Source organism: Cyprinus carpio, unplaced genomic scaffold (assembly GCF_018340385.1).
Source record: "Cyprinus carpio isolate SPL01 unplaced genomic scaffold, ASM1834038v1 S000006781, whole genome shotgun sequence".
Lineage (NCBI taxonomy): Eukaryota > Metazoa > Chordata > Actinopteri > Cypriniformes > Cyprinidae > Cyprinus > Cyprinus carpio.
Genome location: NW_024879370.1, coordinates 31971 through 58313, shown reverse-complemented (window position 1 = coordinate 58313; position 26343 = coordinate 31971). Strand labels below are relative to the sequence as shown.

The following is a 26343-nucleotide window of genomic DNA, read 5'->3' as shown; positions in this document are numbered from 1 at the left end:
TATTTAGGTAAATTTCCATGTGTTTCTTGTGAAAACAGCTGTTAGGAAGCAAAAGCTGTATCAGTGTTTTTCCGCTAGAGGACAGAAATGATCAGACATTAAGATCAGTGGCATATCAGTACCCTACATGAATATTTATTCATCAAGCAGATGCTTTAGTGAAAATTAATAAAACAACACATTCATACATCAGCATGAATACAAAGGCACTATAAATTCGGGTTGAATATACAATCTGACATCCAGATCTGATTAATTTAATTATTTAAATTAAACTGGATAACACATGTAATTTATTATGTAAAAAACTAAATAATATAATAATATATAATATTTATAATATATAATTGCTGTTGTAGCTGCTGATGATGTCAGAGTGATTGACACTGGTGGGCAGGTCTTATGTTATTAAAGTGAACTCCTCCCCTCCTCCTTATTCACTCCATCCACATTCTCTCCATTCATCAGTAGCTTCACTACAGTTGCTGATTTATTCACTCACTCTCTGTGGATTCTGAAAGAAAATGCAGAGACAATAAAGAATTAAGAGAAAATAAAAACAACAAGATCTAGAGGTCAATCTAATGCCAACAACTTACTATCAAACTACCATTAGAAATAAAATGTGTGAAATAATTTCAATTCCATATTTTCAGTATAGCACATTTGCTGAAAAGGTCACAATAAGCATAGAAATGTATAATAAACATCTCCCTCTCTTCTCTGCTCTAGTCTTTTCATATTCCTTTGCTCTCCAGTTGTTTATTGAATGAATGAATTATGCACTTATATAGCGCTTTTTATTTTGTATTTCTGTACACCCAAAGCGCTTTACATTCATGAGAGGGTCTCTCCTCAACCATCACCAGTTCATTGCCTCACTGCTGTTATTGTGTTATTCTATTATAATATGTTATTTACTCAATATAGTATTATCTTAAAATATTATGCATGACTATATGCTGAGTTATACCCAAATACTGGATGTCTTATAGAAGGTTGGATGTATAAAGGCCCTCCCATTGGGAGGTGCTGGTAGTCTTCCATTGAATTGTACCTATTTACTAAAATAACTGTGTGTATTGCACCTGTGAACTAAAGTAACCCTGTGAACTTTGGGTGATCTGCAGAGGCTGACAGCATTGGTGAACATGATGAATGTCTCATGTGACCACAGCCAACCAGGAATAGGCAAAATAGATGTTTTATTAAAAATGGTTTATTTGGCCAAATTTCACCATTAAAAAATGGACCAGGTGGACTTATAATAAACTGTGGCAAACCAGGCAGGCAGTGCCAATTAAAAACCGGAACTACCAACTTTGGTAAGAGAGTATAAAACGAGTGTGTGGACAGACAGAGAACTCAGATGCGGTGCCCATTATCTCGGCTTTGTTACTTTGATTAATAAAGTCTATATTTTGACATCTGGAACTCTGACTCCCGATCTTTATCAACCACATCGAAGAAATTCATCATTGGCTTTGAGACACAACACTGTCTCTTCCCTCTTCTTGATTTCTATGCTTATATTCTTTCCCTTCTTTGTCACAGTGATTTAATTTACTCACGTCACTCAAGTTTGAGCTGAATTAACTGCAGAAACAGAACAACAGAATGCAGGAGGAAGAACTGTGATCGTTATTACATTCAAAGACTTGAGATACTCACCTCCGACATAAGTGAAGAATTTACTGCACAAGGTCCTTCCTCTGCTGAGAATCAGTAGTTTATAGAGTCCAGCGTGATCAGCTGTGATGTTTTTGATGGTCAGCGATCCATTCGCTTTAACCAGCTCCAGTCTGTCTCTGAATCTCCCATCAGGACCTTCATGTGTAGTCATCTCTTTGGTCTCTCCTTTGATTTCAGCTATGAGAGTATCTTTATCTCCAAACATCCACCGTATCTCATCACCGGTCTGTATTTCAGTTTTAGTCTCTAGAGTGACAGAACCATTCTCCTTCACTGTCAGTGTCTTCCCTACATGTCACAGCAGCACACAGAAAGAGGAGAAAGAAGAAAGAATAGAAATGAGGAGCACTGATAATTGAGTAAAGCTTCATTAAAGGTGTGTGCGTGTTTCATATATGAGAGCAAGCATTGGTAAAAATGAACTACACATTAAATATGTGATATTAATTAATGTAATATGGTTGTTGATAATGTATATCAGTATTTTTTTCAGTTATTAAGTTAAAAAATGGTTGGCTTCCAAAGATAGATATCATAATTATTATAACTTTAAGAAGCACATTCCACTGTACAATAATGATCATATTTCTTTATTTTGGGGTTGTTGTGATGTGAAGACGTTTCAGGGTGTATATGATACTACGAGAGTTTATGCTCATGATGTGAACTCTTATAGCACTTCTGGAGATGAAGTTCTTGTTCATATAGCAGTGCTGGATACAATAAACATCAGACATCCTACAAAAATGTGTCAAGTTACAACAATTCTGTCACATTCTATATTTAAGGAAAACATGGAAGAGAGAAGGAACACGATATACAAGAACTGAACCTGTATCTCTGGTGTTTTGACATGCTGGAAATATGTGATACATGACAATCTATTTCTATTTTTTTATTTCATTATTACACAGAAGGTCTGGAGATACTCACCTTTGATATAAACAATAAATTTCTTCTTGTATTTCTCGTTGATCAGTAACTTGTAGGGTCCAGTATGTTCAATTCTGGGGTTTGTGATGGTCAGAGATCCAGTCTTCATGTCCAGCTTCAGTCTGTCTCTGAATATCCCATGAAGAACATCCTCATATGAAGTGATAGTCCCTCCTTTGATTTGAGCAATGAGATTGTCTTTATTTCCCTTCCACTCTATCAGATCACTTGTCTGTATTTTAGTAACACCAGTGTTTAGCTCAACATCCTCTCCCTCCTCCCCTGACACTGCCTCCGCTTCATGACACAGGAGCACACAGAAACAGAAATGAAGAGATTATGAGTGAGTGATCAGATAAACATGACAGAAACACTGAGAAGACACTGTGTGATTCTTCACATGTGCTTCCAATAATCATAATAGTCATCTCTTTTCTTTAATAGCAATTTACAATAATGTTAACATAGGAAAACACATAAATGTATGCAAGAAGAAAATCTGTCTAAAAACCATTACACATATCATACCCACTACTAAATAAACCAGTCCTTATTTTAAAATCTTAATGCAGATCTGTTCCATACAATGAAATATTGTCATGACCATCTCAAAGATCAAAAAATGTGTAAGACACCAGAAATGCAGCATTAATCTTTTCCACATGACTTGTGCGCTATACGTCTTCTGAACATATTTAACAGCTGTGCAATTGAAGAGGTTATTTGCTTAAAATATTCCACTTTTCTACAGCTTTTAAATCTCATTCTTTTCACACAGTAGAGCTATTTTTTCTGTCGCTTTATCAGCTGTAATACTTACGCATTTCTGCGATCGTTTGGCGATGGTAAATCAAACCAGTAGCTGCTGCAGCCACCAGGAGAACAACAACAACAATCCCTGCAACAACAATCCCTGCTACAGGAGCTGGAGATAGACCTGGTTCTGTAATGTTAAAAGAGAAAGTCATGTGTGTCTGATATATAACAAGCACTAGAAACATCAGTACTGTATAACCTTTTAGGTATAATGTTTGTGATACTTATAGTATAAGCAATGAAAACAGAGATGAAGCTTAAATTTTAAATTACCAATTGCTGGACAGCAGTCAGTTGCAGTTCTACACTGAATTACACCCCCAGGGCGAGTCACTTAAGAGTTATACCCACCAATTAACATTAGCCCTTCATTCATTAGAGAACATATGAGAGAACATAGTTGCACACCTTTATCTTTTGCTCGGTTCTCCTCTTCCACTAAACAAATAGAACACCTAGGATGGATAAAAACCGCTACTGCCTAAATAACATAGAAAATCACTAAACCCAGAGAACAGTTAGGATGGATAGTTTCCCATCCCCACAACACTGTCACTCAGGACCAGAAGTCAAGACTAAACCCATTCAACTTGGTGAACACAGAATCGTTTTGTATTACCTATTTTTATTAGCCATTTCACACAATTCAAAAAAAACTAAAATGTGCAGGAACTATAGGCCTGTATTTATAATACTATGAATGGAATGTGCATTATTTGGAAGAAAGTCGAGGTGTGACTAACTTTTGCCCACTAATTCCATTAGAGTATTGCTCTATACAGTAGATCCCCCATTCCCCCCTTGTCCGTTCCATTTGGTAGAGACCCAGAGGTGAACTGTCCCCCGAGTCATGCCCCGCTCCCCTTTTCACACAGCTTCTATGCAAGGCACCTTCTCAGCAAGCAAGGGGAACCAATTTCACAATTCCCCACACAGTGAAATGATAGATAATAGAAAAACTTTTTTTAACTGCTCGTGCCGCCCCCATGTATCATGAAAAAATGCCGCCCCACACAGCTGCCCGGTTCGCCCGTGCCAAAAAAATATACTGACAGCAGTTGTTATTATCATAGTTCTATGTTTACAGGTGTAAGTAATTTTATATAATTCACAACAAATTGTTTAAAATAATAAAAGGTCCGAAGAAGAAGTTATGAGCTCTTGAAGTTACTGTATGACATCACTGTACACTGAAGTTTCTTATTTTAAAGGAAGGTTTGCTTCCTCGAAATGTCACATCATCTGGAATTATTCACAGACAACTGATACACAATCAATACTTCAGTTACTTACTTCAGTTGAGTTACTCACCACTGACAGTAACAATGTATTTCTGGTATAAGGTCTGTTTGTTGCTGCTGATTTTCACTTTATAGTGTCCAGAGTCTGTGGTTCTGGTGTTTGTTATGGTCAGAGATCCAGTCTGATGATTCAGTTGCAGTCTGTCTCTTAATCTCTCATCAGTTTCATCATATAATGGTGGGATTTTGGTCTCCATATCATGTTTAGCTATGAGTCTTCCTTCATCTCCAAACCTCCACACTATCAGCTCATCTCCGGTTAGTTGAGGAACATCAGTCTGAAGAATGACAGGATCTCCCTCCTTCACTGACAAGAGCTTCATGTCAGTTACACCCGCATCAACAGCAGATGGTGACTCTGCAAAAATCATGTTAAGTTACATGATTAGTTCATCTTCTGGTTACAACATAAGGCAAATGCAGATTAATAAAAATAATCGCAACTGTGATATTGTCATATTAAATGTATATGTAAGACTGCTAAACACATTACAAGTAATATTTGCTGGCTGTACTTTGAATATCAGTTTAATTGTAGCAAGCCATTCAGACCATCACTGACTATAAGACACACCACTACAGGCCTGTGATGATGACATATCCCTCCCAGATGCACTCAACCATTTTTATTCATGGTTTGAAATGCAGAATGACGCACCTGTATAAAAACTGCCCACACCTCCCAACGACCAGGCGCTCTATCTGTTTCCAACTGACGTAAGGAAGACCCTATTTAGGATTAACCCACGCAAGGCTGCGGGTCCTGGCAACATACCTGGCCGTGTACTGAGAGACTGTGCTGCACAGTTGACAGATGTCCTAACAGATATCTTCAACACTTCGCAGAGCCAGGCAGTCGTCCCTACATGTCTTAAATCCACAACAATCATACCGCAACCAAAGAAATCACCTGTATCCTGTCTAAACGACTACTGTCCCATAGCACTGACTCCAATCATGATGAAGTGCTTTGAGAGGTTAGTCATGCACAACATCAAAACCAGCCTCCCCTCCACACTCAATCTGCCCTAGTTAGCATAGCGTCCAAACCGCTCTAAAGATGATGGAATTTCTTCCACCCTCCACCTGGCTCTTATCCACCTAGAGAATAAAGAATCCTATGTTAGAATGCTGTTCATTGACTTTAGCTCAGCATTCAACACAATAATCCCACAACAGCTCATTAATAATCTAAACCTGCTGGGCCTAAACAATTCCCTCTGTAATTGGATCCTGGACCGGTGACCCACAAGGCTGTGTGCTCAGCCCTCTGCTCTTCACACTGATGAGCCACACGACTGCACTGCCAAGTTCAGCTCCAACCACATCATCATGTTCGCTGATGACACTATGTGGTAGGTCTCATCAGCAACAGCGATGAAACGCACTACAGAGAGGAAGTGGCATAACTGGCTGAATGGTGTGCCACTAACAACCTGTCCCTCAATGTGGGGAAAGACAAAGGAGGTTGTGATGGACTTCAGGAGACGTGCCGGTGAGGCTCATAATGAGTTTTCACCGTTGGGCTAGAAGCTCCGCTGCGCTTCACTAAAGCCCACCCTTTACACGTCTCTCGGGAACAACGTCACGCAACCCCATAATTTCACTAACAAAGAGAAGTTTTCAGAAAACTAATAAGAAATATAAGTCACTGGAACTAGCGCAATCACAAAACAAACATGATAAGAGTGGCCGTTTGTTTGCATACTTTGTTAAATATTTAAATCCAAGTATCGATGTTTTTACAATAATAAGTGATGCATTTGATCATAATGAGTTAATTTATCAGGATTAAAAAAATTAGTCACACAGAAATGAAGCGTTATGAACATATGAACGAGTCTGTTTCTGTTTATTTGTAGTCATAGTAGGCTAGCCAATATACATCAACATTTAGAAAGAATTATAATTGCTATAATTTTTATAAAAGCTCCTGTACAAAAACCATTATTATGTTTTTATGACATAGCCTACGTGGAGCTAAACTCTCAAGATGAGACTTATGACAGATAAAATATTTTACTAAAATAAATACACGATTGTAATTGAGAATAATAAGCTGACGTCTGATTTCTTCAAGCCGTGGCATTTACCATGTTTACTATGGTAATGTTAGCATGCATAGCCTTTTGCATCACTTTATAAATATTTCAGCCTTGTAAGGTGATCATAATCCACATCAGATTAAGTTATTTCAAACACTCACTGCTGACAAAAAAGTGAGATTTGAGCTCAACTTATTTTAAAAAAGTCTTTAATGCTGGTGTTATAGCTGTTAGCGTTATAAAATGATCCGCTGCGCTGACGCTCTCCAGACGTGGAGAAACTCTACCTTTTGTTCATAACCACTCTTCTAGCCCCAGCTGGCCTGCTTTGGCCCAAGGTTTTCGTCGGTCCGAAAAACCCAGGCCGTTGGCCCCAAGGAAGCACTGACGAGGCACGATCAAGCTTTGGAAGTGACAGTGGAAACACAACTGGCTTTGGCATGCATAGCACACCCGCTTTTGGCCCGACAGTGGAAACACGGCTACAGAGGATCTCACCTGGACCCCCCAACACCATGTTACTCTCCAAGATGGCACAACAGCGCCTACATTTTCTCCGCCGGCTAAAAAGGGCAAGTCTCACTCCAGCCATTCTCACCACATTCTACAGGGGCACCATAGAGAGTGTGCTGAGCAGTTGCATCACTGTCTGGTATGGGAACCGTTGTGCAACAGACCACAAGACCCTAAAGCGGAACAGAGAACACAGCTGCAAAGATCATCGATGCCCCTCTCCCCCTTTACCCTGGACATTTTCCTTACAAGATGCTCCAGCAAAGCCAACAGTATCGTGAAGGACCTCACCCATCCCTCCCACAGTCTCTTCCAGCTCCTACCATCAGAAAGACGGATGTACTTGAGCATCAGAGCCCGCCTCCGCTCAACAGCTTTTTTTCTGTCACCGATGGAGTTTTGGTTCCTTGCCGCTGTCGCCTCTGGCTTGCTTAGTTGGGGACACTTCATTTACAGCGATATCGTTGACTTGATTGCAAATTATTGCACAGATACTATTTAAACTGAACTGAGCTGCATGATGACATCACTGAATTCAATGATGAACTGCCTTTAACTGTCATTTTGCATTATTGACACACTGTTTTCCTAATTAATGTTGATCAGATGCTTTGACACAATCTTTTTTGTTAAAGCGCTATATAAATAAAGGTGACTTGACTTGACTTTTTCCCCAGGCTGTGAGAGCCCTGAACTCTAATCACCCTGCCCCACTCTGAAACCGCACACAAATCCCCCCACCTACTGAAAAATGGACCATCTCACCTGCTCCACCCCCCAACACCCTCCAAACTTACCACATCACAGGAAAAAACTTTTTTTTGTGCAATTGGAAGTGTGCTACACACAGGTGAGTGGGCCTGTACAAACCACCTGTAGTAACACACTCTCCTCTATGTGCACTACACACTTTTAACACACACTGCTGTGTGTACATAATCCCCCAAAAGACTCAGTGATATGTGTCAGCCTACATGCTCATGCACTACAAATCATCTTTCACTGTTCCCCAGCCAGCTGCTTGACTTACGATGTTTCTCTTTGCACATGTACAGTATATGTGAAGCATTCGTATAGTTAAAAACTGAAAAGATATTCAAAAAATAAATATATCCTCACCATAGACAGTAACTGTGAATTTCATATTTGAAGTCCCAGCTCTTTGGAGGACCTCTATTTTATAAAGCCCAGAGTGTTTAATTCTCATGTTGTTGATTGTGAGAAATCCAGTCTGATCCAGCTGCAGTCTGCCTCTGAATATCTCAGTGTAACTGGGATAGAAGGTCACTTTTCCATTGATTTGAGCAATGACTGGATCTCCAAACCTCCATAGTATCAGAATAAATCCCTGTATTTTAGCAGGATCAGGGTTTAGAGTGACAGAATCTCCCTCCATAACTGACACTGACTTCACTTCATCTTCATCAGCAGCAAACACACCTGCAGAACAAACAGAAACAGTTTCTTAAACAGAGATTAAACTCATGTTACACTGCTGGTAATTTAAATAAACAAATTAAACTGAATTTAGTCTGCTTTTTGAAACAAAATTCGACTTATTAAGGTGTAAATAAAGAAAGCAGTGAAACAACATCCTCTGTTGGTCCACTGGTGCGGATCGAGCGAGCGGAGCAGAGGTCAATTTCAGTTCATTGAGTTGAGCTTCACATCTGCACAGTGGATCGAGGGATTGACAGCAGACCGAGAAAACACTGAGAGTGGCAAAAAATTTGGGCACAGGGCATCATATTAGCGTTAACTCTTATTCCCTACTCCTGCTGTAGAAGTTGGGTGTAATTGACTCCTGGAATCGACTCCGTTTACTTACAGGGTCAGCAATAAGAATAATTACAAGATTGTAATCTTGATTACAAGAATTTATGCCCTTGTGTGGCCCAGTGTTTCATAAACATAAGAATTTTTACACTCTGTTCCACAACTGAAGCTCCATTTTATAAAATGACAGGAGATAGTGAGCAGATGGTGTCAAGAACCAAAAAGGAAAAATACAAAAGAATCCAAAGACAGTCCGCAGTCTTCTAACACCATTATATAGACTGATTTTATGACCAGGTACAGTTAAACTTTAGTGATATTAAATAGTTGCTGTATGGAAAAGAACTGTGCAAATAATTCTTCAAAATTTTGTTTGTATACCAGGAAAGAAAACTTAAAGTTAAGAAGTATGTCGGTCATTCAATAATGTTACTAATAAGCACACAAAAATACTTTTTATTTAATTAAACAAAACTTAAATAACACTTAGGCCTATAATTCTTTTTCGTTATATTATTTTGTTAGACCCAGTCCACTAGTGGACACATGCTTGTCTGGTCGAAATCTATATGAAATGTCAGAGTACCAATTAAGGGTGCGTTGGGATTTTTATTTTTATTTTTTAAGAGCATAAGGCTTTCACACTGGGCTCATTTTGCTGCTGTCAAAGTCCGGGCGTGTTTGTTCCCGGTGCCCCCCGTTGGTCTAGTTTCACACTCAGCTTGATTCTGTGGAACCCTGGCGCGTTTTCGTTCAAATTACGTAATCACAAATGCGCACAGCACATGATAGAAAACGGAACGCGGCTAAAAAAATAGTGATTTGTATTAATCTAGTGCTATTATGTTCAGCGGAGCAACGCATGCGTACACTGCAGGCTCACTCCTGCTCGAATCCAGGGAAAATCATCAACACTATCTCTTATTTGTTTCATTAAAGTAAATAGGTCTACATTGGCTACGTTTACATGCACAATTTTTGGTTCAATCGGACTGAATTCATTACGTTTGATGAATCTGAGTGTAGTGTTTAACGCTAAATAAAGTGATCGGGTTGACGTGCGCGTTTGTGTCACCGCTTCAAATCGGAATAGATTATTATTATTTTTTTGACATGCGCACACTGCTCAAATAGTGAAAGTGAAAGTGAAAAGTGAACGTGACATAGATAATATCGAGTCTCTCACTGTTTGCACATAATAACCACTCTCTTACACGGTTTCTTTATTTGTTTTTAACAGCAGAATTAATATACACCCGTTTATGGATGAATATACATATAAACAGCTGTGCTGTGCTGCGCATGCTCATATTTATCACAAAAAAAATTAAGGTGTTTATATGAAATGTTTTTCAATCCAACTGAGCCGTCAATCTGATTACAAACGTCCCAGCCAACATTCTACCATGGGGCCCATGTGGGCCCCATATGGGCCGTAAATATGGGGCCTACATGGGTTTGTCCATGGGTTCCATGTGGGCCCCATCTGAATTAGCCCATATGAATCTCATATGGGGCCTGACTGGGGCTAATGTGGGGCCCAACTGGGCAACACACATAAGACCCATATTGGTCCCACTTATGACCCAGCCAACAAAACAAAGGTGGGGCCTGACTGGGGCTAATGTGGGGCCCAACTGGGCAACACACATAAGACCCATATTGGTCATATTGGGGCCTGACTGGGGCTCCCACTTATATTGACCCAGCCAACAAAGCAAATGTGGGGCCAATGTGGGCCCCATATGGGCTGTAAACATGGGCCCTAGATGGGTTTGTCCGCGGGTTCCATGTGGGCCCTGTATGAATTAGCCCATATAAATCTCATATAGAACCTAAGTGGGGCCCAACTGGGCAAAATTCATAATCATATGTCTGCTTACAATATACATCTGCTTGAATATTCCACTGTTCATTTATCTACAAAATCACAAAACATTAAAATGTGCAATTAAAAAAAAAAAAAAAAATCAGATATTAAAATGTAAAAGTTCAGTATATCAAATACTTTATTATAATTCAGACATTTTCAATAAAACTTCAAGTTTTTGTAAAATGTTAAACACCAAGATTAGCAGTTTATTTTAAAACAGGTTGATACTATCCCAACGGATGGTTTTACATAACCAAACTTATGTAATATTAAAAAATATTACTAATAAAAAAATGAAAACAGTCAAGAAATGAAAACTTTGACATTACGTACCCTCATGTTACTCCAAACCCATTAGGGATGTTCATTTCGGTTATTTTTCCAAACCAACAACCGACGCTCGTTAACCGATTATTAACCGTTAACCAACAAGATTATTTTAAATTAGAATTGAATTAAATTAGAAGTGTCTGTGACCCATTAAAAATACTAACATTTGTTTCCCGGGGAATTATTTTTTACATGCGCAAAAAGCAACAAACAACTGAACATGAGGATTCACATGGTCTTCACATCACACACCTGCTTCGCTTCTGCGAGCAGAGAAAAACATAATAAAGCTAGGCTATATATAGCAAATAAACAGGCCTATACGAGAAATATATTTTTACTTGAATAATAAATTATGAAAATGAATGAAAAATGCAGAGTTTGGTTCATTTTTGTACTGCGCGAAAGGAAATGGACAGCAGAAAGCGACATCCTATTTTTCTTTAGGCTTATTTTACGCACAAAGATTTGCTTTTAATTGTGAATGTACACAAATAAAGGCAAACCGTTTACAGTTCTGATTATCTTTATGACTAAAAGGAAAAGTTGCTTCCACTGTTAGAAGGGAAAAACTCAAGTGATTGTGCTGGTGCAGCATGCATGCACAAAGTTAAGCTTTGCTACTTTGACAATGCAGCCTGTTTATTATCATAATAAAATACAGTCAGTCAAACGTATGGAGAAAAAAAACACACTGCTCAGTTAAAATATGTAATAAAATCTGTGCTGTTAAGTGTTATCACCGCACCGCCATGATGTTATGCAAAAAAACATTTTGTTTTACGTGGATATTGTTACGTGAGTGAAGTAGGCTTTAATGAATAATAATTTGGCATTCAAATACATCGCGAATACGGAAATATTTGATTTTGTGTCAAATGAGACACCCCAACACTGGTTTCAGTTTCGTTTTGGCTTGTCATTAATGTTGCTATAACCTTATATAGGCTATTTTTTATCCTTGTTCTTTTTTAAATAGGCTATTGTTAATTGAAAGGATTTGTTGTGGATTGAGGGGAACTAAAATAGCATAACTATGTTTACAGTGTTTATTATAATGTTTGTAAACATTAAGCCTCGCATTAGGCCTCTTTCTGAATGAAATAATAAAATACAACTTATTAATAGGCTACAGCGACTTATGTTTTTTTCCCTTTAAAAAAACAAAAAACTTTACACGTGTAGTGTAGCCTATTTTAACAATGCAGCAAACCTTTTTAAATATTTTGAAAAATAAACTGAAAATAAATAAATAAATGACTCCTAAAAACACATAACAAATTAAATAAATCGGTCAAAATTCTTAACGGTTGGTTAATGGTTAACAGGTTAAAATGAACATCCCTAAAAACCCATAAGAAATTAATTAATTTTTGGAACAAAACCACACTGGGAACAAAAACCTGGGGAATTTCTGTTGCTTCATTGAAAGTCTGTTCACCCAAACCTCCGATGCTTCCAAACAGTAATAATAAGATGAAAAAAAAAAAAAAACTTAAATAGAGCTTTTTTAATTCAAGTTGTGTGAAAAAAGTCAAGAATATACTTTCAATGGAGTGACAGAAATGTCTTAATTTCATTAAAAACATAATTTGTTTTCAGAGATGAATGAAGGTCTTATGGGTTTAAAGAAGGGGTGTCAAAATCCTGGAGGGCCACAGCCCTGCAGATTTTAGTTCCAACCCTGTTCCAACACACATAACATCTAGTTTTCAAATAAACCTGAAGGATTTCATTAGCTGGATCAGGTACTTTTAATTAGGGTTGGAGCCAAGCTCTGCTGGGCTTTGGCCCTCAGGATCAGAGTTTGACACCCTTGGTTTAAATCAACAGAACAGATAGAATAGATTTTTACATTTTGGGTGGATGATCCCTTTTAAGAAACCCTTTTAAGATGACAACATAAAACACAAAAACTCTGTTTAACTTACAATACAGCATTAAAATACTTGGACTCATAACAATTTGTACGGATGGACACAAAATTTATCAAATTCCTGAAGACTGCTTAGTAGGGCTGTGCGATTTGGGGAAAATATCTAATTGCGATATTTTTTGACTGATATTGCGATTTGATTTGAAGTCAAGCTTCAGCTTAATATTGTCAATAGTGTGCAGCACAGTATAAGTATCATTACCCTGCTGAAAAAAACAAACAAAAAAAACATTAGAAACCATCATAGAAATCCTTATGGTTTCCAATAAAACAATTACAAAATTCCTTTTTGTAGTGTTTTGGGCATTATTCCAATAGGAATTACTGTTGTTCTATTGTTTCCCATCTGCCAAATTACATCCCACCAACGGAATCTATCAAAAACCAGTAGACACGACTTAAATCCATCCATTACATTTTCTATTGTAATTTGTGAGGGGTTCTATTCAGAGTTTTTTTTTTCAGCAGGGAATATTGGTATTGTTATTGGTAATGCAATTACTACTTTTACAGAATTTACTTAATTACCGAATTTCACAGGAAAGATTAGTTCATTTTGTGTAAAATAAAGAACTGTATTACTTTAGGTAATTATTCAAGTATTTAATAGGTTACATAGGATGATTTATTCATTTTTAAGTATTTGGGATTTTTTGTGGAAAATGTGCTGAATGTTTAATTTCATCCAAGTGAAATTAGCAAAGCAGTTAGACTGAATTTACACTTGTTTTAGATGCGACCAGGCATGAGTTGACACAGGTTGTGCGTGTGCGTCAAGCCTCGTCCACATTGCCAGATGTGCGCTCGTATAACCAAACGATCGCGATTCACTTAATCACACAGCCCTACTGCTGTGACCTTTTCTATGCCTTTCTGGTTCAGTCTTGGTCGTTGCATTCTTCTTCAGTCCACCTATAAAAACAAAAGTTTACACACATAATTTACATTTAGTCATTTAGCAGACACTTTTATCCAAAGCGACTTACAAATGAGGACATATAATCATCTGAAATGTCCAGCTACATACTTGGGTTACATTTTATTTTATAGTGTACTTCTCACAGTGTAGCTGTACATATAACTACTCAGTAATGTTAATTAACAACATTTTATTACTAGGGTTAAAATATTAGTTCACCCCAAAATGAAAACGGTCATTTACTCACCCTCATCTTGTTCCACACCCATAAAACTTGTTTGTCTTTTAAACACAATTGAAGATATTTTTAATGAAATCTGAGAGATTTCTGTTCCTCCACTGGAATATATATAAGTATATGATGAACGTTTTCATTTTGGGGTGAACTAAATTAATGCACATTTTTATAATAAGTACATGTAAAATGGAGGCTTTAAAAATTAGGGAGGTCTGGGGGGTGGGGGACCCCTACAAATCCAACTCTCATTATATACACTATAAACAAAACATATAATCAAATTTGTTAATACTTTCCTATAGTTAGGGGTGAATAATTTTATCAGCTGTTTATTGTTAATGCAACAATACATATTCCTGTTATAGTTTTTATTACTAGCCATTTCTATACAGCTGATAACATTGTCTAGTGCTCTTATGAATTGTGAAAATCTAACTTACTATACTGAATGACATAGCATAGACTTCTTCATGGCTAGTGTTTGCGTATTTCATTTCATTCTAACCTGTTGTACAGATCTGTGTACTAGTATTAAATGCTACTGTTTTGACAACGTTGATGATGTTTTTGACCGATTGTGTGTCCCGTCAGCAAACTTGACCGTGGGTTTTTTGATTACTGTCAGTTTAAGATGCAGTGTTGCTATATTGTTTTTTTAACTAAACAAAAAAACCGAAAAAAAAAATAAATAAAATAAACATAAATTATGTCAAATCTTTTGCAATTAAGATAATACAAATATATTGCTGAACCTAAACTGCAACTTCCCACTTCATTAACTTTCTAAAGTGTCAAATTAAGTGGAAAAGTCAAGTCTAAAAAACGCGTATAATAGCTGAATCTGGCAACACGGGGGCTGCGCCAGCGCCCTCCCTTACAACTCTCACAAGAGCTCGCTTTTGAACATGAAAAGCCTAAAGAATGGAGGTCTCAAAACTGTTTGACATCCACCCTACTAGCCGCTTTTAGGAGCTAGTTATGTCAGATACCTTAAAAACTCAGTATTTTGCCATTCAAACGCGGTTATTACCATAAATTGTGTGGAAATTCAGTTTCCACTCAGGTAAAAAAAAAATAGAGGCTAGACGGCCACAAAATGCATCAGTAAAGCATAAAAATGAACAACAACCGAGAATCCTACTTCATTAATGGCTGGCAAAAACAAAACTACACCTTACCATCAACAAAAAAGAAATGCTTTAAGCCTTACAGAAATTTTTAGCGATTACGCGGTCAGAAAAAAAAAAAACATTATTTTAAAGGCTACATTATTTTAAAGGTAATTTAAACAGTCAAAACAATGTTCCCATACTTGAAACCTTGGATAATTAAATAATTTCTAGAAAATATGCATTTTACCTGCTTATTTTCGATCCGACTCATCGTCTGTGAACTGTTAAAAAGTAGTGACTCCTGCCGTGCTGCCGCTCCACTGTGCTTAGAAGAGACTGTATCCTTGCGCCATGCAGCGCAGGAATTCCTTTTGTTCGAATATTTAAAATCTTTACAGTTATACATTTAAATGTACGTTTATTTTCAGCCAAGATCAATGACATATGATATTATGATATAATATTATGTGAAAAAAAAATCTAACTAAAATTTGAATGCAACAGGACTACTTGGTCAAGCGGAAGGTGTTGTCAGAAGATCATTTGAGAGGGTAGGTCCCATGTGAGACCGTCTAGACTCTAGAGTTTGAAAAAAAAAAAAATCGTTTAGAGTTTGTGATTGTCCCTGCTAAAATGTGTGCAGTAAAAGAAAAGTGCATTTAAATAAATGGATAGGCAGGGTAACATTGAAATATTGATTCACACAGTTTGAAAAAAAAAAGTTTAGAGTTGTGTGATTTGCCTGCTTAAAATGTGTAAAGAAAAGTTATTTTGATAAATGATCCAGGGTAAATTGAAATATTGATTCAAACATTTTCATTTAAAAATGGGATTATTTTGTTGTTCCAAAATAGTGACTAAGTTGTTTAAAAAAGTGACTAAGTTTAAAGTAAAGTTGTAAAGATGTTTTTTAAGTTTGAAATCATTTTGCCCACATAGATCCAAGAAGGTCCCATATGTTCAAACCTATATGGGACCCACATTGTGAAACACACATGGGACTCACATAAATTGCCCATTTTCAGCCCATGCCCACATAGATCCCATGAAGGCCCCATATGTTCAAACCTATATGGGACCCAATTGTGAAACACACATTGTCTCTCAGCCCAAACACACCCATGGGAAACCCCACATAAACACACATGGGACCCATCCCATTTTCAGCCCATGCCCACATAGATCCCATGAAGGCCCCATATGTTCAAACCCATATGGGACCCACATTGTGAAACACACATGGGACCCACATAAATTGCCCATCTTCAGCCCATGCCCACATAGATCCCATGCTGAAGGTATAACCCATATGTTCCCAACCAATATGGGTTTAATTGTGAAACACACATTTGAAGGACCCACAGTAAATTGCCCAAAGCTCAGCCCTTGCCCACTTAGATAATATGAAGTACCCAGCTTTTTCAAATTATTCCGAATGGGAACGAAATTGTGAAAATACAGTTTTGGCGCTCCTTAATGCAATTGGCGCGGTCGCTTTAGCGCCTCAGTTCAAGGGCAAGTGAACCCATTTAATCTTTTTCTCTTTACTAATATAGTACAGATAGTGAACATGAATTACATCAAAAGATAGCTATTTGTTTGATAAGATGCTTATGCTCCATGATACTGGTACAGATTCTGTGTAATGAACAATTCTTTGTGACTGTAGATTTCAAGCTGGAAAAGACATTTAGCTCCCACTTTAAGTGAACCTTAGTTCCCAGGTCATCTACAAGATGGATTAAAATGCTGATAAAGTCAAGAAAAGATCAGACATAAACACAACAGTATGATTGAAATGAAAAAATCACAGGTCCCAGGCACTCAAAAAGAAAATTATTTTTGAGTGCCTGGGACCTGTGATTTTTTTCATTCTATTCTACTTCCCCATTCCCAGAGCACCTACTACGAGTTCTTATCTCACCGGAGCGCCAGGTTGAATTGTTTTCTAGTATGATTGAAATGTTGAAATGTAAATAAATAAATAATAATAATCTTAAAATAAATAAAACACGTTTATTCTGTGGCACCTAAAAAAATTATTTGGCTCCTAAGTTTTTTTCTTATAGGGGCCAATTGCTCCTAACTTGATTTTTTTGTAAATCTCATTTATATTAACTTCATAACAGGTTTCAAATAACTTATTTTTGAGATCAGATGTGGTTCATATCACAGAATAAGGCAGAAAATCATACTATTTTATAGCATTATATACAGTGATAAAGGCTATGTCCATTACCATTGCATTATAAATACACTTTACAAATACCCAAGATTGCTTGAAGAACACAGACCATGTATTTTGTGCAATCCCATGTTTATTGTCTTCAGGTTTCCTCAGTCAAGATTTCTCTATCTGTGTTTTATTCAGCTACAGCGATCACTGGATACCTCTGTCCATATCAGTGATTTCCCTGAGCAGTTACTTCTACTATGCATATGTGGAGTTTTTGCGCGAGGGCGTCCTCCGGCTTACAGTATAAAATAAATAGTCATGTGTACTGCTCACAACACCCTATTTTGGGTAAAACTAATAAAGATAATACTTTTCTCTTAAAAAAACAGGATTCCCTAAATTATCGTCATTGATATCGTTATCGCAGTAAATATCAGAAATTATTGTGATACATTTTTAAGCCAATATCGCCCATCCCTAGTGTAGATACATTTATAAAATATTGACAAACAGATTAATTTTTTTTTTTTTTGAGGTGATAATAAATGTTTTTATGTACGTATTTATTTATTTAGTCTTTCTGAAGACTTTCAGACTGCAGTATCACTGAAGAAGGTTATAATACAGTTGCAATCAAAATTATTCAACCCCGTTGACCTGCAAGACATTTTGCTAAGGAGAACAAAATTTTATGAAAACAATTCAACAAAGGCATCAGTAAAGTACATTTATGCTCAGAATCTTTTAATCATTTAAATCACCAATGAACACGGTCTGTAAGTGCTTAGTTAGAAGCTTCTATCACCTCTCTACTACAGTCTTGACCCATTCCTCGCCTGATAAAAGCTTCCAGATCACTGATAATCTTTGTTTTTTTTACATTGCCACTGCTTTCTTCAAATTCATCCAGATATTTTCAATGAGAATTAAATCTGGAGACTGAATGAATTTTAGCAAGTTCAAGTCGGCCTTTTGTTCTTCTTGATCAAGAGTGGTATTCAAGATGTCTCAACATGAAGGCCATACTTGTCTAGTGTTCTTCTTACACACTGCATTGAAATAGTTTTCCTCCTTTCATCGGGTCATCTTTCAAGTCTTTGGCTGTACATTGCTGGGTTTTCTCAGTTGCTCTGATTAAACATTTTATGATATTGTGCTTTTTCTTGAACACTCTCAAAGGTTTTCTGGTACAACACACGTTAAGCTAAGAAATAACATTTAATGTCTTGGAAATCTTCATATAGCCTTAGAGTTTCTAAAGTAATAAAATTATTTATTTTCTATAGCTTCTCTATAGCTTTTGTTAGGTCTCTGTTGACTTTGCCATTTTTGCTACTCAACTTCAGCGCATTCATGGACTAACTGTGTATGTGTAACAACTCAAGCTAATTCTGTTTTTAATAGAGTTTCTAAAGACTTAATCGTGTTTTGAGACTATTTTATTCCCCACCATGCAAATAAGTGACTTAAAAACAACAATGTTAAATAGGGGTTGGAAAATTATGACACAGCTCTGTTATTAAAATCTTATAACTAAATATATTACATTATATATTGACATTATCACTTTTAATATGCCAGTGAACTGTAATAGATGCCATTTTTATTTTATCCTGGATCTTGGGAAAAGCTTGTATTTGTAAAGTACTACAATCTCTGAGGGGTTGAGTGATTTTATTTGCAACTGTAGATTATAATTGTGGAAAATGAAAATGCAAAAATTGCATTTGTTGTAGTTTGTTCACCAATATATAACTTTACCCAGCTTTACTGTGAAAAGAATTCATTCAGGCCAAAATTCCTGTAGTGCATCTTTATATTTTCTTCATTCTAGAACATGTACTTGAGTGACAATCTGTATTATAATTCAGAATAACATCTTTTTTTCAATAGACTTTCAGACTGCAGTATCAGTGAAGAAGGTTATAAAGCTCTGTCTTCAGCTCTGAGATCAAACCCTTCACACCTGATAGAGCTGGATCTCACAGAAAATGATCCTGGACAATCAGGAGTGAAGCAACTCAGTGATTTACTATGCGTCAAAGCAACTGAACAACATTAATTAGGAAAACAGTGTGTCAAAATCAAGTCAAGTCAAGTCATCTTTATTTATATAGCGCTTTAAACAAAAAAGATTGCGTCAAAGCAACTGAACAACATTAATTAGGAAAACAGTGTGTCAATAATACAAAATGACAGTTAAAGGCAGTTCATCATTGAATTCAGTGATGTCATCATGCAGCTCAGTTCAGTTTAAATGGTATCTGTGCAATAATTTGCAATCAAGTCAACGATATCGCTGTAAATGAAGTGTCCCCAACTAAGCAAGCCAGAGGCGACAGCGGCAAGGAACCAAAACTCCATCAGTGAGAGAATGGAGAAAAAAAAACCTTGGGAGAAACCAGGCTCAGCTGGGGGGACAGTTCTCCTCTGACCAGACGAAACCAGCAGTTCAATTCCAGGCTGCAGCAAAGTCAGGTTGTGCAGAAGAATCATCTGTTTTCTGGTGGTCTTGTCCCGGTGGTCGTCTGAGACAAGGTCTTTACAGGGGATCTGTCTCTGGGGCTCTAGTCCTGGTCTCCGCTGTCTTTCAGGGCCGTAGAGGTCCTTTCTAGGTGCTAATCCACCATCTGGGCTGGATACGTCCTGGATCCGGGTGACTGCAGTGACCATCTGACTTGGATACAGACTGGATCTGGTGGCCACGGTGACCTCGGAATAAGAGAGAAACAGACTAATATGAGCGTAGATGCCATTCTTCTAACGATGTAGCAAGTACATCGGGTGTTATGGGAAGTGTTCCCGGTTCCGGTTTACCTAATTAATGCAGCCTAAAAATCCTTTAACAGATTTGGATATTAGAAGTGTATTAGTATGTTATGTGTAAGCCAGGTTAAAGAGATGGGTCTTTAATCTAGATTTAAACTGCAAGAGTGTGTCTGCCTCCCGAACAATGTTAGGTAGGTTATTCCAGAGTTTGGGCGCTAAATAGGAGAAGGATCTGCCGCCGGCAGTTGACTTTGATATTCTAGGTATTATCAAATTGCCAGAGTTTTGAGAACGGAGCGGACATGGAGGACTATAATGTAACAAGAGCTCGTTCAAATACTGAGGTGCTAACCATTCAGGGCTTTATAAGTAATAAGCAAGATTTTAAAATCTATACGATGTTTGATAGGGAGCCAGTGCAGTGTTGACAGGACCGGGCTAATATGATCATACTTCCTGGTTCTAGTAAGAATTCTAGCTGCTGCATTTTGGACTAACTGGAGTTTGTTTACTAAGCGTGCAGAACAACCACACAATAGAGCATTACAATAGTCTAACCTTGAGGTCATAAATGCATGGATTAACATTTCTGCATTTGACACTGAGAGCATCGGCCGTAATTTAGATATATTTTTGAGATGGAAAAATGCAGTTTTACAAATGCTAGAAACGTGGCTTTCTAAGGAAAGGTTGCTATCAAATAGCACACCTAGGTTCCTAACTGATGACGAAGAATTGACAGAGCAGCCATCAAGGCTTAGACAGCGTTCTAGGTCATTACATACAGAGCTTTTAGGCCCTATAATTAACACCTCTGTTTTTTCAGAATTTAGCAGTAAGAAATTACTCGTCATCCAGTTTTTTATATCGACTATGCATTCCGTTAGTTTTTCAAATTGGTATGTTTCGCCAGGCCGCGATGAAATATAGAGCTGAGTATCATCAGCATAACAGTGAAAGCTAACACCGTGTTTCCTGATGATATCTCCCAAGGGTAACATGTAAAGCGTGCAGAGTAACGGCCCTAGTACTGAGCCTTGCGGTACTCCATACTGCACTTGTGAACAATATGATACCTCTTCATTCACTGCTACGAATTGATGGCGGTCATATAAGTATGATTTAAACCATGCTAATGCACTTCCATTAATGCCAACAAAGTGTTCTAGTCTGTGCAAAAGAATAGTGTGGTCAATAGTGTCGAACGCAGCACTAAGATCCAATAGCACTAATAGAGAGATACAACCATGATCAGATGATAAGAGCAGGTCATGTGTAACTCTAATGAGAGCAGTCTCAGTACTATGATACGGTCTAAATCCTGACTGGAAATCCTCGCAGATGCCATTTTTCTCTAAGAAGGAATATAATTGTGAGGATACTACCTTTTCTAGTATCTTTGAAAGAAAAGGGAGATTCGAGATCGGTCTATAATTAACTAGTTCTTTGGGGCCAATTTAAAAATTTCTAATTAAAAACATAATAACACCAATTTTGAAGGATTTTGGGACATACCCTAATAACAATGAGGAATTAATAATAGTCAGAAGAGGATCTATGACTTCTGGAAGCACCTATTTTAGGAGCTTAGCTGGAATAGGGTCTAACATACATGTTGTTTGTTTAGATGATTTATCAAGTTTATACAATTCTTCCTCTTCTATAGTAGAGAATGAGTGCAATTGTTCCTCGGGGGATCTGTCTGATGTGACACTGTAGCTGATGGCTGCATGGTTCCAATTTTATCTCTAATAGCATTGACTTTAGAAGTAAAGTAGTTCATAAAGTCATTACTGTTGTGATGTTGAGAAATGTCGAACACTTGTTTGACGCTTTATTTTTCGTTAATTTAGCCACTGTATTGAATAAATACCTGGGGTTATGTTTGTTTTCTTCTAAAAGAGACGAAAAGTAATCAGATTTAGCAGTTTTTAATGCTTTTCTGTAAGATAGGTTACTTTCCCTCCAAGCAATACGAAATACTTCTAGTTTTTGTTTTCCTCCAGCTGCGCTCCATTTTCCGGGCTGCTCTCTTTAGGGTGCGAGTGTGCTCATTACACCACGGTGTCAGACTGTTTTCTTTAACCTTCCTTAAGCGTAAAGGAGCAACTGTATTTAAAATGCTAGAAAAGAGAGAGTCCATAGTTTCTGTTACATCATCAAGTTGTTCTGAGGTTTTGGATATGCTAAGGAATTTGGGATACATCAGGAAGATTACTTACAAAGCAGTCTTTTGTGGTAGAAGTGATGGTTCTACCATACTTGTAACAAGAAGTGGAATTTACAGTTTTAGCTATATGAAGTTTGCACAAAACTAAATAATGATCTGAGATATCATCTCTTGGCTGCATAATTTCAACACCAACAACATCAATTCCATGTGACAGTATTAAATCTAGAGTATGATTTCGACAATGGGGTAGGTCCTGAGACGTGTTGTCTAACCCCAATAGAGTTCAGAATGTCTATAAATGCTGATCCCAATGCATCTTTTTTCATTATCAACATGGATATTAAAATCACCAACAATTAAAACTTTATCTGCAGCCAGCACTAACTCGGATGTAAAATCAGCAAACTCTTTTAATAAAGTCTGTATGGTCCCCTGGTGGCCTGTATACAGTAGCCAGTACAAAAACATCACAGGGGATTTATCATTAACATTTGTTTCTCTGGATAATGTTATATTAAGCACCAATACTTCAAACGAGTTATACTTGAAGCCTGCCCTCTGAGAAATCCTGAAAACATTGTTATAAATTGAAGCAACACCTCCCCCTTTACCTTTTAGATGTGGCTCATGTTTATAACAGTAATCTTGGGGTGTAGACTCATTTAAAATAATCAATCAGGTTTTAGCCAGGTTTCTGTCAAACAGAGTGCATCTAGATTATGATCAGTGATCATATTATTTACAAAAAGTGCTTTCGTAGAAAGGGACCTGATATGCAATAAGTCATGCTTTATTATTTGTTTATCCGTATTGCATCTGTTTTTTATTTGTTGAACCTCAATTAAATTGTTGCTCTTAAATTGGTTTGGACGATTTTTGTATTTTCTAGCCCAGGGAACAGACACAGTCTCTATAGTGTGATATCTAGGTGAAAGAGTCTCTATGTGCTGAGAATTAACTGACTTCTGTGACTGGAGGCGGCTAGCAGACGGTCGGTTTAGCCAGTCTGTCTGCTTCCTGACCTGGGCCCCAGTTAGTCAAGTACAAACTCTAAGACTATGTGCCATATTTCTAGAAAGAAGAGCGGCACCACCCCAGGAGGGATGAAGACCATCTCTTTTCAACAGGTCAGGTCTGCCCCAAAAACTCGCCCAATTGTCTATAAAACCTATGTTATTCTGTGGGCACCACTTAGACATCTAGCCATTGAGTGACGATAGTCTGCTATGTATCTCATCACCACGGTAAGCAGGGAGGGGACCAGAGCATATTACAGTGTCTGACATCATGCTTGCAAGTTCACACACCTCTTTAATGTTATTTTTAGTGATCTCTGACTGGCGAAGTCGAACATCATTAGCACCAGCGTGAATAACAATCTTACTGTATTTACGTTTAGCATTAGCCAGCACTTTTAAATTTGCCAAGATATCAGGCGCTCTGGCTCCCGGTAAACATTGGACTATGGTGGCTGCTGTCTCTATTTTCACATTCCGTACAATAGAATCGCCAATAACTAGAGCACTTTCATCAGGTTTCTCAGTGGGTGCATCACTGAGTGGGGAGAACCTGTTTAATTGTTTTGATCGGAACAGAAGAGTGGTGTTTAGACCCACGACTATGCCGCCTCACAGTCACCCAGGTTGCCCTGCTGCAAAGGCCCTGTTACCGAAAAACGAACAATGTACAGGACTCCCTGAGCTAGACGCATCCAAAGCCGTATCTAGAGCCCTCACATTCTTACTGTCCTCAATTAAAGTTTGGATGCGTGTCTCTAATTCTGAAATCTTCTCTGTCAGCCTAACTATTTCCCTGCATTTATCACATGTGAATCCCTCATCACCGACAGAGATAGATAAACTATACATGTGGCAAGCAGTGCAAATAACAAATGCAGACGAAGCCATTACTCACTGTGCTTGATGAAAGATTCTTACCACAGTTGTTTGATGAACTTGTGAAAACCGGAGAGAGAGAGTAACGAGAGAGAGGAGAGGAGGAAAGAAAACAGCGATAGGCACAAATGGAAACGCTAATGACAAGCTAACGAATGCTAACGCGATGCAGGTGCACTGCACTCGCGGATTTAAAATAAAAGTGAACGAGCAAATTAATCAGATTAGATTGATAAATAATATCAGAAATATGGGGGGAATTATGTGATATTTTATCACTTTAAACAACAGAGAGTGATAGTAATATAAAGATTCTACAGAAAAAAAAAACAAAGCTACACGGAGCTACGATCACAAAACAGCAGCACGGCAAGCAGGAAGCAGGAATAACACTGTCCAACAGCGACCAATAATGCAAAATAAATGTGTAATGGGGCTGACGTGTCATGAGATGTGCGGATCCATGCGTGAGCTTTTATTAGACAGAGACGTGGTCATAAGGCATAGTTCAAACACTGGCAAACAGGTAGATACAGGGCAAGACACAAGAATAATCCTAGAGCAAGCATGGGTCTTCGATGAGCTAACAATATCCACAGGTTTAGACAAGAGGGGTAATCCAGTAACAGAGCAAACGGGTCAAAACACGAGAAAGAGGGCAGGGCAAGGAAAAGACTATACTATGAAAACTATATACTGAACAAGACTATGAAAACAAGAAACTAAGACAAGACTATGAAAACAAGAAACTAAGACAAAACTATGAAAACAAGAAACTAAAACAAGACTATAAAAACAAACACAGAAATGCTAGGTATCCCAGAAATCGTTAGAAGAGGGATATATGCAGAACAATACTCGGCAGTGTGTGAGAGGAAGTCCAATACTTATAATCCTTGTCTGATGATTGTGCTCTGTGTGTGTAATTCAGGTATGTCACGACACGCACACAGACAGGTAGATCCAAAAGCAGTGTTTATTGGGAGAAACCAAATATCATAATCCAGCCAGGCAAAAAACAAAATCAAGGTACGCAGTCAAACAAGAAACATAATAATCGGCCAAGAAACACAAAAAAAAACCAGGGTGACATTCAACAAGGACTCCGTAACAAAGACAGAAACAAACCAGGTATTTATAGACATTGCAAACAATGTAAGTGGGAACAGCTGAATACAATGAACAGTGGATGAGTATCAACAAGACTTGTGGGAAATGTAGTTCCGAAGTGGGGTAATGATAAGGGGAAGTGAGACCTCTAGTGGACACCCAGGGATACACAAACCAGACACTGTGACATTACCCCCCCTCTAAGGAGCAGCTTCCAGATGCTCCTACGACAAAAAAAACAAACCAAAAAGACCAGGAGGGAGGTGGACTGGTGGAGGTAGAACAGGGGGAGGGATGGAGTGCCAGGCCCGTGTAGGGGAACAGGGACAGGCAGCGATGGCTCCACTGGCAGCCAAGGTGGATCAGTCAGTTCAGGGGGCCAGGGTGGACCTGAAAGTTCAGGGGACCACGAGGGACCAGGCAGTCCAGGTGGCCACGGAGGATCCGTCAGTTCCGTTTGTGCCGATGGCCAGGGAGGAACCCGCCATTTGAGCAACCCGAGCGGAACCTGCCATCCCGGAGGCCCTGCAGAGACGTGAAGGCATTCTGGAAGGCCTGCGGAGACGTGAAGGCGCTCAGGTCAGCCTGTGGAGACGTGAAGGTGCTCTGGACGGCCTGTGGAGACGTGAGGCGCCAGGTGCTCTGGCACCGCCTCTGGAACGGGCCTCGGGCACCGCCTCGGTCCCGGCATCGGGCACCGCCTTGGCATCGGGCACCGCCTCGGGAACGGCCTCGG

At 38.2% G+C, this 26343-nt stretch overlaps 1 protein-coding gene across 1 annotated transcript; it reads right to left on the bottom strand.

Annotated features, from left to right (window-relative positions):
• Positions 1-104: 104 nt before the first annotated feature.
• On the bottom strand, positions 105-8766 carry LOC109070321. Its single transcript, XM_042756051.1, has 6 exons — positions 8420-8766; positions 4753-5100; positions 3446-3568; positions 2626-2922; positions 1672-1980; positions 105-514 (listed from the first exon to the last, which is right to left on the bottom strand). Exons 1-6 carry the CDS (start codon positions 8694-8696, stop codon positions 495-497), a joined length of 1374 nt encoding a protein of 457 aa, XP_042611985.1. The 5' UTR covers positions 8697-8766; the 3' UTR covers positions 105-494.
• Positions 8767-26343: the final 17577 nt, after the last annotated feature.